The sequence below is a fragment of the Heptranchias perlo genome, chromosome 34, assembly GCF_035084215.1.
Source record: "Heptranchias perlo isolate sHepPer1 chromosome 34, sHepPer1.hap1, whole genome shotgun sequence".
Taxonomy (NCBI): Eukaryota; Metazoa; Chordata; class Chondrichthyes; order Hexanchiformes; family Hexanchidae; genus Heptranchias; species Heptranchias perlo.
Genome location: NC_090358.1, coordinates 3,809,795 through 3,824,599, shown reverse-complemented (window position 1 = coordinate 3,824,599; position 14,805 = coordinate 3,809,795). Strand labels below are relative to the sequence as shown.

Sequence of the window (14,805 nt, the reverse complement as noted above, 5' to 3'; positions counted from 1 at the left end):
GTTATAAAAAGGAGGTCCCACTGTATATAAAATTATTAAAAGTATTCGCCCAAATATCAGACTTGTACTGGCACAGACGCTGCATGCCTGCAGTACAGATCCACCATCAGATAGACTTGAATCCTCGCACAAAGGCGATACCCGTACCATCTCTCTACCTTGGAATATTAAGCATTAAACTGAAAACCACTTCACTTTTCCCAATTTTTACTGCATTGGTCATTAAACACACTATACCTGTGCCAGCAGGTAGGCAATGGTTACTGGACTGGAACAATAATAGGTCAATGGAGTATTTAAGGGGGCACTGTGAAGTGACCATGGGTCTTGGCAAGGAGACGCCATTGGGCTCAATTTCAAAAGAATAACAAATGGTGTAAAACTGATCACAAGGGGTCAGCATTAAGAAAATCTGCTAAAAACAGAAAGCTCGAGCGACCAGATGGCAACAGTCTATGGTCCAGCAATGGTACAGATGGCAGGTCTTGTCCTGTGCAGAAAATTCTCCTGCCCAACGTAGCAACCATTTTAAAGATAGGCTCAAAAACAACCGTGACATAAAGCAGAGCAGCACTGCACAAAGTTAGCTCGGTTCTGCTAAACAAACTTTATTCTGGGGTGAGAACAAGAGGGAGCGTGTTTGGGCATTACAATACATCATACAAGTTTTTTTTTCTTATTCGTTCACGGGATGTGGGCGTCGCTGGCAAGGACGGCATTTATTGCCCATCCCTAATTGCCCTCGAGAAGGTGGTGGTGAGCCGCCTTCTTGAACCGCTGCAGTCCGTGTGGTGACGGTTCTCCCACAGTGCTGTTAGGAAGGGAGTTCCAGGATTTTGACCCAGCGACAATGAAGGAACGGCGATATATTTCCAAGTCGGGATGGTGTGTGACTTGGAGGGGAACGTGCAGGTGGTGTTGTTCCCATGCGCCTGCTGCCCTTGTCCTTCTAGGTGGTAGAGGTCGCGGGTTTGGGAGGTGCTGTCGAAGAAGCCTTGGCGAGTTGCTGCAGTGCATCCTGTGGATGGTGCACACTGCAGCCACAGTGCGCCGGTGGTGAAGGGAGTGAATGTTTAGGGTGGTGGATGGGGTGCCAATCAAGCGGGCTGCTTTATCTTGAATGGTGTCGGGCTTCTTGAGTGTTGTTGGAGCTGCACTCATCCAGGCAAGTGGAGAGTATTCCATCACACTCCTGACTTGTGCCTTGTAGATGGTGGAAAGGCTTTGGGGAGTCAGGAGGTGAGTCACTCGCCGCAGAATACCCAGCCTCTGACCTGCTCTCGTAGCCACAGTATTTATATGGCTGGTCCAGTTAAGTTTCTGGTCAATGGTGACCTCCAGGATGTTGATGGTGGGGGAATCGGCGATGGTAATGCCGTTGAATGTCAAGGGGAGGTGGTTAGACTCTCTCTTGTTGGAGATGGTCATTGCCTGGCACTTATCTGGCGCGAATGTTACTTGCCACTTATCAGCCCAAGCCTGGATGTTGTCCAGGTCTTGCTGCATGCAGGCTCGGACTGCTTCATTATCTGAGGGGTTGCGAATGGAACTGAACACTGTGCAGTCATCAGCGAACATCCCCATTTCTGACCTTATGATGGAGGGAAGGTCATTGATGAAGCAGCTGAAGATGGTTGGGCCGAGGATACTGCCCTGAGGAACTCCTGCAGCAATGTCCTGGGGCTGAGATGATTGGCCTCCAACAACCACTACCATCTTCCTTTGTGCTAGGTATGACTCCAGCCACTGGAGAGTTTTCCCCCTGATTCCCATTGACTTCAATTTTACTAGGGCTCCTTGGTGCCACACTCGGTCAAATGCTGCCTTGATGTCAAGGGCAGTCACTCTCACCTCACCTCTGGAATTCAGCTCTTTTGTCCATGTTTGGACCAAGGCTGTAATGAGGTCTGGAGCAGAGTGGTCCTGGCGGAACCCAAACTGAGCATCGGTGAGCAGGTTATTGGTGAGTAAGTGCCGCTTGATAGCACTGTCAACGACACCTTCCATCACTCTGCTGATGATTGAGAGTAGACTGATGGGGCGGTAATTGGCCGGATTGGATTTGTCCTGCTTTTTGTGGACAGGACATACCTGGGCAATTTTCCACATTGTCGGGTGGATGCCAGTGTTGTAGCTGTACTGGAACACCTTGGCTAGAGGCGCAGCTAGTTCTGGAGCACAAGTCTTCAGCACTACAGCTGGGATGTTGTCAGGGCCCATAGCCTTTGCTGTATCCAGTGCACTCAGCCGTTTCTTGATATCACGTGGAGTGAATCGAATTGGCCGAAGACTGGCTTCCGTGATGGTGGGGATATCGGGAGGAGGCTGAGATGGATTATCCACTCGGCACTTCTGGCTGAAGATGGTTGCAAACGCTTCAGCCTTGTCTTTTGCACTCACGTGCTGGACTCCGCCATCATTGAGAATGGGGATGTTTGCAGAGCCTCCTCCTCCCGTTAGTTGTTTAATTGTCCACCACCATTCACGACTGGATGTGGCAGGACTGCAGAGCTTTGATCTGATCCGTTGGTTGTGGAATCGCTTAGCTCTGTCTATAGCATGTTCCTTCCGCTGTTTAGCATGCATGTAGTCCTGAGTTGTAGCTTCACCAGGTTGGCACCTCATTTTTAGGTACGCCTGGTGCTGCTCCTGGCATGCTCTTCTACACCCCTCATTGAACCAGGGTTGATCCCCTGGCTTGTTGGTAATGGTAGAGTGAGGAATATGCCGGGCCATGAGGTTACAGATTGTGCTGGAATACAATTCTGCTGCTGCTGATGGCCCACAGCGCCTCATGGATGCCCAGTTTTGAGCTGCTGGATCTGTTCTGAATCTATCCCATTTAGCACGGTGGTAGTGCCACACAACACGTTGGATGGTGTCCTCAGTGCGAAGACGGGATTTCATCTCCACGAGGACTGTGCGGTGGTCACTCCTACCAATACTGTCATGGACAGATGCATTTGCGACAGGTAGATTGGTGAGGACGAGGTCAAGTGAGTTTTTCCCTCGTGTTGGTTCGCTCACCACCTGCCGCAGGCCCAGTCTAGCAGCTATGTCCTTCAGGACTCGGCCAGTAGTGGTGCTACCGAGCCACTCTTGGTGATGGACATTGAAGTCCCCCACCCAGAGTACATTTTGTGCCCTTGCTACCCTCAGTGCTTCCTCCAAGTGGTGTTCAACATGGAGGAGGACTGATTCATCAGCTGAGGGAGGACGGTAGGTGGTAATCAGCAGGAGGTTTCCTTGCCCATGTTTGAACTGATGCCATGAGATTTCATGGGGTCCAGAGTCAATGTTGAGGACTCCCAGGGCCACTCCCTCCTGACTGGAGATCACTGAACCGCCACCTCTGGTGGGTCTGTCCTGCCCGTGGGACAGGACATACCCAGGGATGGTGATGGAAGAGTCTGGGACGTTGGCTGAAAGATATGATTCTGAGTATAGCTATGTCAGGCTGTTGCTTGACTAGTCTGTGGGACAGCTCTCCCAATTTTGGCACAAGTCCCCAGATGTTAGTAAGGAGGACCTTGCAGGGTCGACTGGGCTTGGTGTTTTGCCGTTGTCGTGTCCGATGCCTAGTGGTCCGATGCCGGGTGGTCCGTCCGGTTTTATTCTTATGACTTTTCGTAGCGAGATTTTACAACTGACTGGCTTGCTAGGCCATTTCAGAGGGCAATTAAGAATCAACCACATTGCTGTGGGTCTGGAGTCACATATAGGCCAGACCGGGTAAGGGCGGCAGGCTTCCTTCCCTAAAGGACATTAGTGAACCAGATAGGTTTTTACAACAATCCGGTAGTTTCATGGCCATCATTACTGATACTAGTATTTTAATTCCAGATTTTTATTTAATTAATTAATTGAATTTAAATTTGCCAGCTGCCGTGGTGGGATTTGAACGCATGACACTGGATTTTAGTCCAGGCCTCTGGATTACTAGCCCAGTAACATAACCACTATGCTACCGTACCCGGTAGTCTCCAAAATTAAAGCCTAAAAATTACTCTGAAATTATTGTAAAGTTACTCGTCCTCTATTTTAACAGAGATGGTAACCTGCTTAAAAGAAAATTGGAGGGGGGGGGGGGGGGGGGAAGAAAAAAAAAACTTTTATAAAATTTAAAAATGTGAAACGTAGAGAGGGTGAGATGAAGTAGGGTAGGAGGAGGCTTGTGAGCAGTACAAACTCCGGCATAAACCGGTGGCTCTGTGCTGTAAATTCTATGTAATTTAGTTTCAAATGTTTTGCTACTGTACCTGGTTTTGGATGAATCCAATGCAGATTAATGGGCTGAATATCCACATTCTCTCCAATTGCTGTAAGGATTCTGTGTGAAATGATTAGGTCCTTCGTTCCTAATTGTGCCCATAACAGCATAAATTGGCACTAAATTCGAGGCTCATTCAGAGGTGGTCTCGTCAACTTCATGTCACGAGGAATGGAAATGTCAACACTGGTGCTGCTGCTGCTGAAGTTGGGGTCAAGGCACAATGGTGGGGCAGTGCAGGAGATTTGCCGTACCAGAGGAGTGTTTGACCCCAATAATGGGTGGGCAGGATTGATGCCAGAAAGTTCCTTACACAAGGACTGATCAACAGATGGAGTTAGACATCTGGGTAAGGTAATGGAGGTTGAAGCCCTAGAATTATTTATGCAACAACTGGGAGTTGTGATCTGTAAGTTGTGTCTGAATGAGTTTAAAAGTCCTCCTGATCCATACCCATCAGGTGGTGTTCCACTCCCCAGCGCTGATATCCCTCAGACCCAGCGCACAAATTTTCAGTGTCTCTGCCTTAATTCCACATATTTTTACAATGCTCATCTACAGAGCAATTTGAAACATTTTTAACTGGAAGGTGAGTATCTTTAAAAGCTCAAGTTCGACTACTTAAAGAGTTTGGAAAAGCATGAATATTTAAAAGCTTTAGTTAAGGCACAGCACGAGAATTGCTAAACTCCATTGGGATTGCGCACACATTGCATAATAACAGCAGTGCCCAAGATTTTAAAATCAAGTACTTCAAAAGGTCAAACTCCTGTTGTGCATATAATCACCATAGCTGTACGTAAAACATCTTTTGTTAATTGAAATGGTGCAATTATAGAGTTCAGACTTTCAAATTTACATCTGTTGAAAATGTTAAATCTGTTCACTGCAAGATTGTATAAATTTCCAAATACAAAATGATCTTTTGTGCCTCTTGTACTGTATCGGTAGACCTCCATGTAAGACATAAGGAACTGTGCTGATAATAGACATTACTAGCATAACCAAGATCTGCAAAACTAGCTAACCCTATTCCTTGAAGCAACAGGGGCTTTCTTGACCGTCGAACTCTCCACAGAGTTGACCAATTTAGTATGTGAAATAGCTTGCTGTGGTTATATACGGTTCAATAACGGAAGAGCTCGTGGGGGTAAATTCGAATCTAATCTGCGGAAACATTATTTCAGTGAGTGAGTGGTCAATCTATGGAACAGGCTCCCTAGGGAGATGATGGAAGCAGTTAGTATTGATTCATCAAATGCAAATTAGATATATTTATTTCAGAAAATAACATTTTGGGATACAATGTGTGAATAATTTGAGCCATGAAAGGTGCTAAGTGTAGCATGTTTGGGAGGAACAGGTCACTTTGGACCCATGGTTCCTAAAGCTCTCCACCACTGGGGGATTTCCTCGCATCATGTCTGGGTCTGTTGCAGACTCATTGATAGCGATTGATTGCTATGATTAGTCAACAACTCCATTATCATCGCATAGTGCAACCACCAGGATGGTCGAAGGCAAACTGGATGGAACTTGGTCTTTCTTCATCCAGCAATTCCAATGTATCTAACCTTGCTGGAAACCTCTCCACCTCCCTCCGCCTAACACAAATAGATCTAAGATGACCCGGTGTCCCAGTTCATTGGTGTACCAGAGCATTACACCAGGTTAGGCAGGCATGGGTTTTCCTTCTGTGCTGCCAATCTCATCAGCCCAGTCGCTGGGGGGGCGGGGGGGCATGATATAACATGAGGTGCCAACTACAAGCACCAAAGGGGAGGGGGCAAACTGAAAAACAAAAAGGCACCCGTATCTACATTATCAGGCACTCCTCGGGTGTGTGATTACAGGGGGTTAGTGCAAGAGACCTGACCACAGATTGCCTGCCCACTATCTAGATCTGGAAATGGTGTGCAAAACAAGAACCATCTAAAGAGGGAAGAAAAATATAGACATTTTATGTACGTACACAATTGTTTTATCCGGTCAATATCTGGATTTACTTTCATTTTTGGCCAGATTTTCAGGTGCCTACAGATTGATTCGACACATAAATGAACAAAAGTCCTTTTCTATGGCAAAGCACATCAGTCACCAGTTTCACAGGTCTGTAAATCTCTGTAAACACGATCATTTTTAATGAGTGGATTTTCTTTCTCCGTTACAAACAAACTTGATCGCTCCCTTCACCAGGGGTTTCCACCAGAGCCCTCAGCTCCTTTACTGATTATAACGCTAGGACGGGGGTGGGTCTGAGAGAGGAGTGCATTATAATGAGGTTCAACGATCATAAACAGCTAGGTCTACAATTAGATAAATGATATTCATTCACATAACGTTTGTTCCAGTCACAATATAAATTGATAACCATTTGTCTATGAGGAATAAAATGATGTATACCGTCATTACCCAATATTATTCAGTAACAAAAACAATAGCATAGACCAGTCCAGCTGAGAAATACCACTGTAACTCAGTTCTATAAAGTTCTACTGGAAAAATAGTTCTTTCAACTGCATTAAGAGATAATAAAGTACAGCAGGAACCTGGTGCAAATCTACAAACTACATTAGTTTGCTGCAAAAAGAAAGCACTTTGGTTAACTTAGTTAAATTAGAACTTAAACTTGGCCAGCCAAGTAACACTATCGAGAAAACTCTACACTGCAGTTTGCCTTAATCTGGAATTACGAGTAGGCACTGAAATTACACCATGTGAGCGTTACGGTAGGAACACAATGCGTTCATTTTGAAATTGCTTTGTCACCCATTTTAATGGTGGCATTAACCCTTTATTTTTAAATGGGTGACCCCTCTTAATATCAAAGGAATTTCACACAAATGCTTTAGGTGTTGATTACACAAATGGTTGTACAACATAATTTCAAGGCTGTAGTCTTTTTAAAAATAATAAAATGCTGGTATGAAAACAACCAGATTTTTCTATGTCAAGTCCAGGTCGTTGGAAGCTTTTCTTATATAAACAATCTTTTCCATTCTCTGCTTCCAAGCTTTCGAACCAAAAACAGGGTTCCTGGGATTCTTTGGGAACATTTTGTCTAATTCTCCAGCAATTAAAATAATTTTTGGGTACATAATTTGAAAGAGAACCCATTCTACTTTATTTCGAATGACAGCAATGGCCTTAATGCAACGATCACAAGCTTGGACACAAACACATGGTGTTTGCACAGGAGCTGTGATCTATGGTCCCTCCTTTCCTGCCCCTTCGCATCGAGGGACAGAGACACAATGGGTCACTACAGAACAGCCACGCTGTCGAGACTCCGATCAAACACAGGGCAAGACAAGTGGGTCGGATCAGAACGGTTGTGGGATCAGCGCTCAAGTTTTGATTTTTAAAAAAAGTCCAAAAAAAAACTGCTGGAGATCTGAAATAAAAAACAGAAAATGCTGGAGCCACACAGCCTGCTCGTCAGCAGATGAAAGAGAAAAGTTAACGTTCAGGTGTTCTATCCTTCATCGAAAGTTGTGAGAAAGGGTGAACACCTCTGACATTAACCTAGCTTTTCTTTTTACAGTCGCTGACAGACATGCTGCCTTCTAACGTTAACTTTGCTCAAAAATCTCAAAAATCGTCTCCACATCACAGGACACAGGAGTGGGGAAAAAATGGCTTTTTTTTTATGAAGAGCAAACTTTTGGCGACCATTTAAAAATTTCCAGATGGCCAATTCACAAAAACCAAGCAGGTGGCAACCGCACCTCTCCGTACTCTGACCCTGATGTCAAGGGTCAGTGCGCACTGCTGAACGCCAAAATGAGCAGGTATATCACCACTGCTGATGGTTCATAAAAGACAAAGTGCGGCCTTGCCGTGTCTGTGCTGCTGCAGGTTTGGTCTGGAAAAATAATTGTGCCCGTTCTTAAATTTGTTGCAAGCGTGGAAAACTTCCTGTGGACTCTAAACTCATTGAATCCCAGGACCCCTGCTAACAGGCAAACAAAAAAGCATTCTTATGTTGGTATTCAGTTATTGCGTTTTTGCAGTAACTTTTCATACTCAAGTTCTGTAAATGTCACAACATAATACAATCCTAGTCCAATAACATATCAAATGACAGAGGGTGAGAACCATATGATTTGTAGTTACAATTTTCCCAGGTGGTCAGAGAGGTCTTAGGTCTGGGGTGAGGCCCACATGAATGACAATATAAGTATGCGTTACGGCAGGTGACATCAGACGGAAACTTTACGTCAGTCTGCGCCATTTATTTTGTGACGTTCCAATAAGTTAAACTGCTTCTTACACGAAAACCTGGAATTGATAACGAGTCGGTAGATGTGAACTGGAAATGGCTTTACCTGTGTTTTTTTTTTAATACCGGGGTGGGGGGAGAAATAAACAGACGAAGAATTTAAGGACACTGGCATAAATGCTACAGCAAAGCTTCGATTATTCTGGTTACATTCTTTAACACAGCAATAGTAAATATTTGGCCTCCGGAAGTCTGCTAGCACACAAACTCTTGACGCATTCGAATAATCTGTAAGAGGGCAGCTTGTACATCTTCATCCATGTGACCCTGAGAAAAAGATTGGAAAAAAAAAGTTAAACAACTTCCCTCCCTCATCAGTTATTTTCTCTCAGGCGTTGGCTTCTTCTCAGAGGCAGCTGCGTCGCCGATCTTAAAGGTACAGTCCACACCACTTATATTGTCCATGCTCATCAAGGTCAGCCGCCTTTACCGGGAACACAGGAACAGGAGGTGGCCATTCAGCCCCTCGATCCTGTTCCAACGTTCAATTAGATCATGGCTGATCTGTATCTTAACTCCACCTACCCGCCTTGGTTCCATATCCCCTTAATACCCTTGCCTAACAAAAATTTTATCAATCTCAGTTTTGAAATTTTCAATTGACCCCCCCCAGCCGCAACAGCTTTTTTTTTGGGGGGGGGGGCAAAAAAGGGGGGAAAAAAAAAAAAAGAGTTCCAGATCTCCACTACCCTTTGCGTGAAGTGATTCCTGACACTTCCAGAGAAAACAGCGCTAACCATTTGCCACTACCGTTGAAGTCAATTACAAAGACGCCACTTATAACGCATTACGCACGCTGGCTATTTACAGCAGCGACAGGTCCATTGGCGGTCATCGCCTTTGCTAATGTTGGGAGTATGTGGCCAGAGACAAGGTCTGGGAGGTGGAAGCTTTGTCATCTTAATGCTCACAAGTTGCCGCCAGTCATAAGGGTAATGCTGTTAACATTGGTACTCTGCCAGCACATTTCAGAGACCCATACGTGGCATCAAAGCTTTCTGTGCAATAAGTACAATTAACGGTATCAGTTTTAACAATATTATTTCATTTGCCCTTTCAAATGTTTTTGAATTGATTGGCTCAAAGCATTAAAACAAAGACACTCAACACTTACTGCAATATATTCTCTCACGATTTACCGTCAATTGAACGCCGCTTTAAGTGATGGGGTCTGGAATTGCCTTTGCTTCCATCAGGAACAGGACAAACTCCTTACCAAATCCTGACTGATCCTCTTATTTCACATTTGCAGTGAATTTAGCAGATTCCAGTCTCTGGAATTACTTGCCTAAATCCCTCTGCTGTCCTCTTAAGACCCTCAAAAATCCAGCTATTTGCATAAACTTTTGGTCACCCCTTGCAATCTGCCTCTGGTTCTTTTTCCAATTAACTTAAATGTGTGTCTTCTGGTTACCGACTCTCGACAGTGGAAAAAGTTTCTCCCTATCGACTCCATCAAAACCCCATATAATTTTGAACTCCTGTATTAAATCTCCCCTTAAACCTTCTCTGCTTTAAAGGGGATCAATCCCCGCTTCTATAGTCTGTCCACATAACTGAGGTCCCTCATCCCTGGTATCGTTCTAGTAAATCTCCTCTGCTTCCTCTCCAAGGCCTTGACATCTTGTCTGAAGTGTGGGCCCAGAATTGGACACAACACTCCATAATACTATGTATTTTTATAAATACGGAAAGAGCAAGAGTAAGGAAAGAGTAGGGCCTATTAGAGACCAAAAAAGTAACCTGTGTGTGGAGGCAGAAGATATGGGTATGGTTCTTAATGAATACTTTGCATCTGTCTTCACAAAAGAGGACGAGGAAACAAGGGAGGGAATAGCGGTGGCTTTGACCATCATTTTCCAATCCTTTCTGGCCGGAGGATTGGTGGACTGCTATCATTGTTTAAAAAGGGAGAAAGGGATAGGCAGAGTAATTACAGGCCAGTCAGCCTAACCTCGGTGGTGGGCAAATTAACGGAAACAATTCTGAGGGACAGTATTAATCGTCACTTAGAAAGACACGGATTAATCAAGGACATTCAGCGTGGATTTGTTAAGGGAAGGTCGTGTCTGACTAACTTCATTGAATTTTTTTTTTTTTGAGGAGCTAGCAAGGAGGGTCGATGAGGGTAGCTCGTTTGATGTAATCTACATGGATTTTAGCAAGGCTTTTGACAAGGTCCCACATGGCAGACTGGTCAAAAAAGTAAAAGCCCTTGGGATCCAAGGGAAAGTGGCAAGTTGGAACCAAAATTGGCTCAGTGGCAGGAAGCAAAGGGTAATGGTTGACTGGTGTTTTTGTGACTGGAAGGCTGTTTCCAGTGGGGTTCCGCAGGGCTCAGTACTAGGTCCCTTGCTTTTTGTGGTATATATAAATGATTTAGACTTAAATGTAGGGAGCATGATTAAGAAGTTTGCAGATGATACAAAAATTGGCCGTGTGGTTGACAGTGAGGAGGAAAGCTGTAGACTGCAGGAAGATATCAATGGACTGGTCAGGTGGGCAGAAAAGTGGCAAATGGAATTCAATCTGGAGAAATGTAAGGTAATGCATTTGGGGAGGGCAAACAAGGCAAGGGAATACACAATAAATGGGAGGATACTGAGAGGTGTAGAGGAAGAGAGGGACCTTGGAGTGCATGTGCACAGATCCTGGAGGTAGCAGGACAGGTAGATAAGGGGGTTAAAATGACATACGGGATACTTTCCTTTATTAGCCGAGGCACAGAATATAAGAGCAAGGTGATTATGCTAGAACTGTATAAAACACTTGTTAGGCCACAGTTTGAGTACTGCATACACTTCTGGTCACCATATTACAGGAAAGATGTGATTGCACTAAAGGGGGTACAGAGGAGATTTACGAGGAAGTTGCCAGGATTGGAGAATTTTAGCTATGGGGAAAGATTGGATAGGCTGGGGTTGTTTTCTTTGGAACAAAGGAGGCTGAGGGGAGATTTAATTGGGGTATATAAAATTATGAAGGGGCCCAGATAGAGTGGATAGGAAGGACCTATTTCCCTTAGCAGAGAGGTCAATAATCAGGAGGCATGGATTTAAATTAATCAGTAGAAGGTTCAGAGGGGAGCTGAGGAAAAATGTTATCACCCAGAGGGAGGTGGGGGTCTGGAACTCACTGCCTGAAAGAGTGGTAGAGGCAGAAACCTTCACTGTGTATCAGCCACAGGATGCACTGCATCAACTCGCCATGGCTTCTTTGACAACACCTCCTAAACACCCCGACCTCTACCATCTTGAAGGACAAGGGCAGCAGGCACCTGCACGTTCCCCTCCAGGTCACACACCATCCCGACTTGGAAATATATCGCCGTTCCTTCATCGTCGCTGGGTCAAAATCCTGGAACTCCCTTCCCAACAGCACTGTGGGAGAACTTTCACCACACGGACTGCAGCGGTTCAAGAAGACAGCTCACCACCACCTTCTCAAGGGCAATTAGGGATGGGCAATAAATGCCGGCCTCGCCAGCAACGCCCAAATCCCATGAACAAATTTTTTTTAAAATCACATTTAAAAAATACTTGGATATGCACTTGAAGTGCTGTAGCCTACAGGGCTACAGACCAAGTGCTGGAAAGAAGGATTAGGCTGGATAGCTCTTATCCGGCCGGCACGGACACGATGGGCCGAACGGCCTCCTTCTGTGCCTTAAATTTCTATGATTCTATGAGCTGGGGCCTAACCAATGATTTATAAAGGTTTAACATAACTTCCTTGTTTCATCGGGCACGTGTGGAGGTACAGGATTAAGGCACAGTCAGCAGACATAACCCTTAGTCATGCTCATTGCCTTGTAGAGCGCTTTGAATGCCATATCAAATATCTCAATTGATGCACATTCTGTGCACAATATCTTGCCCCAGATCTCAACTACATACATGCGGAGATAACTGAACCTCACAGATCAGAGAAAACCACACATGGCCAATGGTGTGAGCATCTAGTAAATTTTTTTAAATTTCAGTTAAACATTAATATAACTTGCTGCAAAGTTTAATTGAACCGTTTCGCAACACTGTGAATCTTTTCATAAAATTAGAAGCGCTCCAGAAACAAGGTTCGAACAAAACAACTGATCAGGTTCTCTGCTCTCTGGATTATTTGCAATGACTTTCATGCAATCTTTTTCTTCTAGCGGTGTTATTTGACCTACCTGTGCGGCATTGAGCAGGTGTGTTCGATAAATTGCAATGACCTCTCGATGTTGCCTGTCAGCATCCTATGGAGAAGGGGAAAGACGATGGTGAAAGTTTACTAAAACTTCAAAAAACTATCAGTGATTAAATGGTCTCTACTCCAGTACATGAAAATATCCTCACTTCTTAAAAAAAAAGTAAGCCAATAGCTGTTAGAGATATTTGAACACAAAGACGTACAAAGCACGGCAACATTTATGAGAGGCACAGTGTACAGCTTGTTCTGTACTCATTGAAATGAATGCACAGAAACTCATGGATATCTGGGAGCGAGCATGAGGCTATAATCTAAAAACAAGGGGGCAGATAAGTCAAGTGTCATCCAACAGGGGATTATGGACGCCAAGAACCAATTTTGCAGCCATCAGAAGGGATGAATGAAAAGGTTAATAGCGGACAGCAAAATTTGAGCTCTTTGGAACATACTTAAACTCTAAGCCTTGTGATAATCAGTCCTCCTCTTCTTTTTAAATATAAAAGCAACAGGGCCCACATTAATCCACGCAGCTCATCGACTTCAGTCTTTACGCACAAAAAGTCCCGCAATCCCACTGCAGAATTAAGAAACAATGGCCCAGAAATTGCTGGAAAAATAAAGCAAGTTCACACCGCCCACCATTATCGTGTAAAAAAAAACCCAGCAACTTGCGGCAAGGAAGAGATACCCCGTGAGTTACGATTCGTCTCAAATTGCCTCTCCAAAACCGCAAAAATGACCATCTGGCCGTAGGTCTCCCTGTTGTGTGTCACGAAATTGCTGGATTTACGCCGTTAATACGAATTAATCTCGCCGCAGCCATTCAGGGCTGGTGACTCGCGTGGTAAGGATGCTGTTACTGATGAGATTTATGGTCCTGACATGCCACTCAACCTTGGGAGGCCCAGAAAGGGAACAATGAAACTCTGAAGCCTCACTCCCACAGGTAATGAATTGTTCCTGGAGGTTTTTAACATTTTAAAATAATTTTTTTCTTCTTCTTACTTTTCCGCCAATGCAGCACTCCGAGTGTTGGACTGAAATGTCAGCCTGGGTTATGAGCTCAAGTCCATGGTGGGGATTGAACCTACAACCTTCTGACCCAGAGGGAAGAGCGCTGCCGACGGAGCTCAGGGGACAATTAATAGCGATAAGGGAACATCTCTAAATTATGTACTCAAACCGATATAAAACATAGGAACAGGGGGAGGCCATTCAGCCCCTTCGAGCCTGTTCTGCCATTCAATTAGATCATGCGGGATTAGTACCTCAACTCCATATCCCTAGAGACCCTTACCCAACAAAAATCTAGTGATCTCAGTCTTGAAAGCTCCAACTGACCCCCAGCATCTGCAGCCTTTTGTGGGGAAAGAGTTCCAGATTTCCACTACCTTTTGTGTGAAAAACTGCTTCCTGATTTCACTCCTAAATGACCCAGCTCTCATTTTTAGATTGAGAGATTTGAGGAGATTCTTATGGGAAGGGATAAATTGAACCTTGATAATATGTTCAAGGTTGTCACAAACTCTGGCAACAGAGGGCACAGGCCGAGCTCAGAAGTGGGAAGGTGTGCAGATAGTTCAGGTTTAACCACTTTACGCAGATGGTGTTGAACTTGTGGAATTGACTGTAGAGGGCAGCAGAGTGTAAAAAAAATGGAACGGTCAATTGGATAAGAAAGAAGATCTTGCATTTATATAGCGCCTTTCACATCAGGACAACCCAAAGCGCTTTACAGCCAATTAAATATAGGTATAGTCACTGCTATAAACGTAGGAAAGTCAGCAGCCAATTTGCACACAGCAAGATCCCACGAACAGCAATGTGATAATGACCAGATCATCTGTTTTGTAGTGATGTTGATTTGGGGATAAATATTGGCTGGGACACCGGGGAGAACTCCCCTGCTCTTCTTTGAAATAGTGCCATGGGATCTTTTACATTCACCCGAGGAGGCAGACGGGGCCTCGGTTTAACGTCTCATCCGAAAGACGGCACCTTCGACAGTGCGGCACTCCCTCAGTACTGCACTTGGTAGATATCTGAAGGAGTGGCAATTGAG

General features: G+C 44.7%; 1 protein-coding gene across 3 annotated transcripts in view; it reads right to left on the bottom strand.

Moving 5' to 3' along the window:
• Positions 1-6,215: 6,215 nt before the first annotated feature.
• Positions 6,216-14,805, bottom strand: part of LOC137301716 (uveal autoantigen with coiled-coil domains and ankyrin repeats protein-like) — a 116,946-nt gene continuing 108,356 nt past the window's right edge. For all 3 annotated transcript variants that reach the window (XM_067971301.1, XM_067971303.1, XM_067971302.1), the window contains 2 exons: positions 12,724-12,789; positions 6,216-8,819 (listed from right to left, as the gene is read on the bottom strand). In XM_067971301.1, coding sequence (XP_067827402.1) covers positions 8,748-8,819; positions 12,724-12,789 — 138 coding nt within the window. In that variant the 3' untranslated portion in view covers positions 6,216-8,747. The remainder of the gene's footprint in view (positions 8,820-12,723; positions 12,790-14,805) is intronic.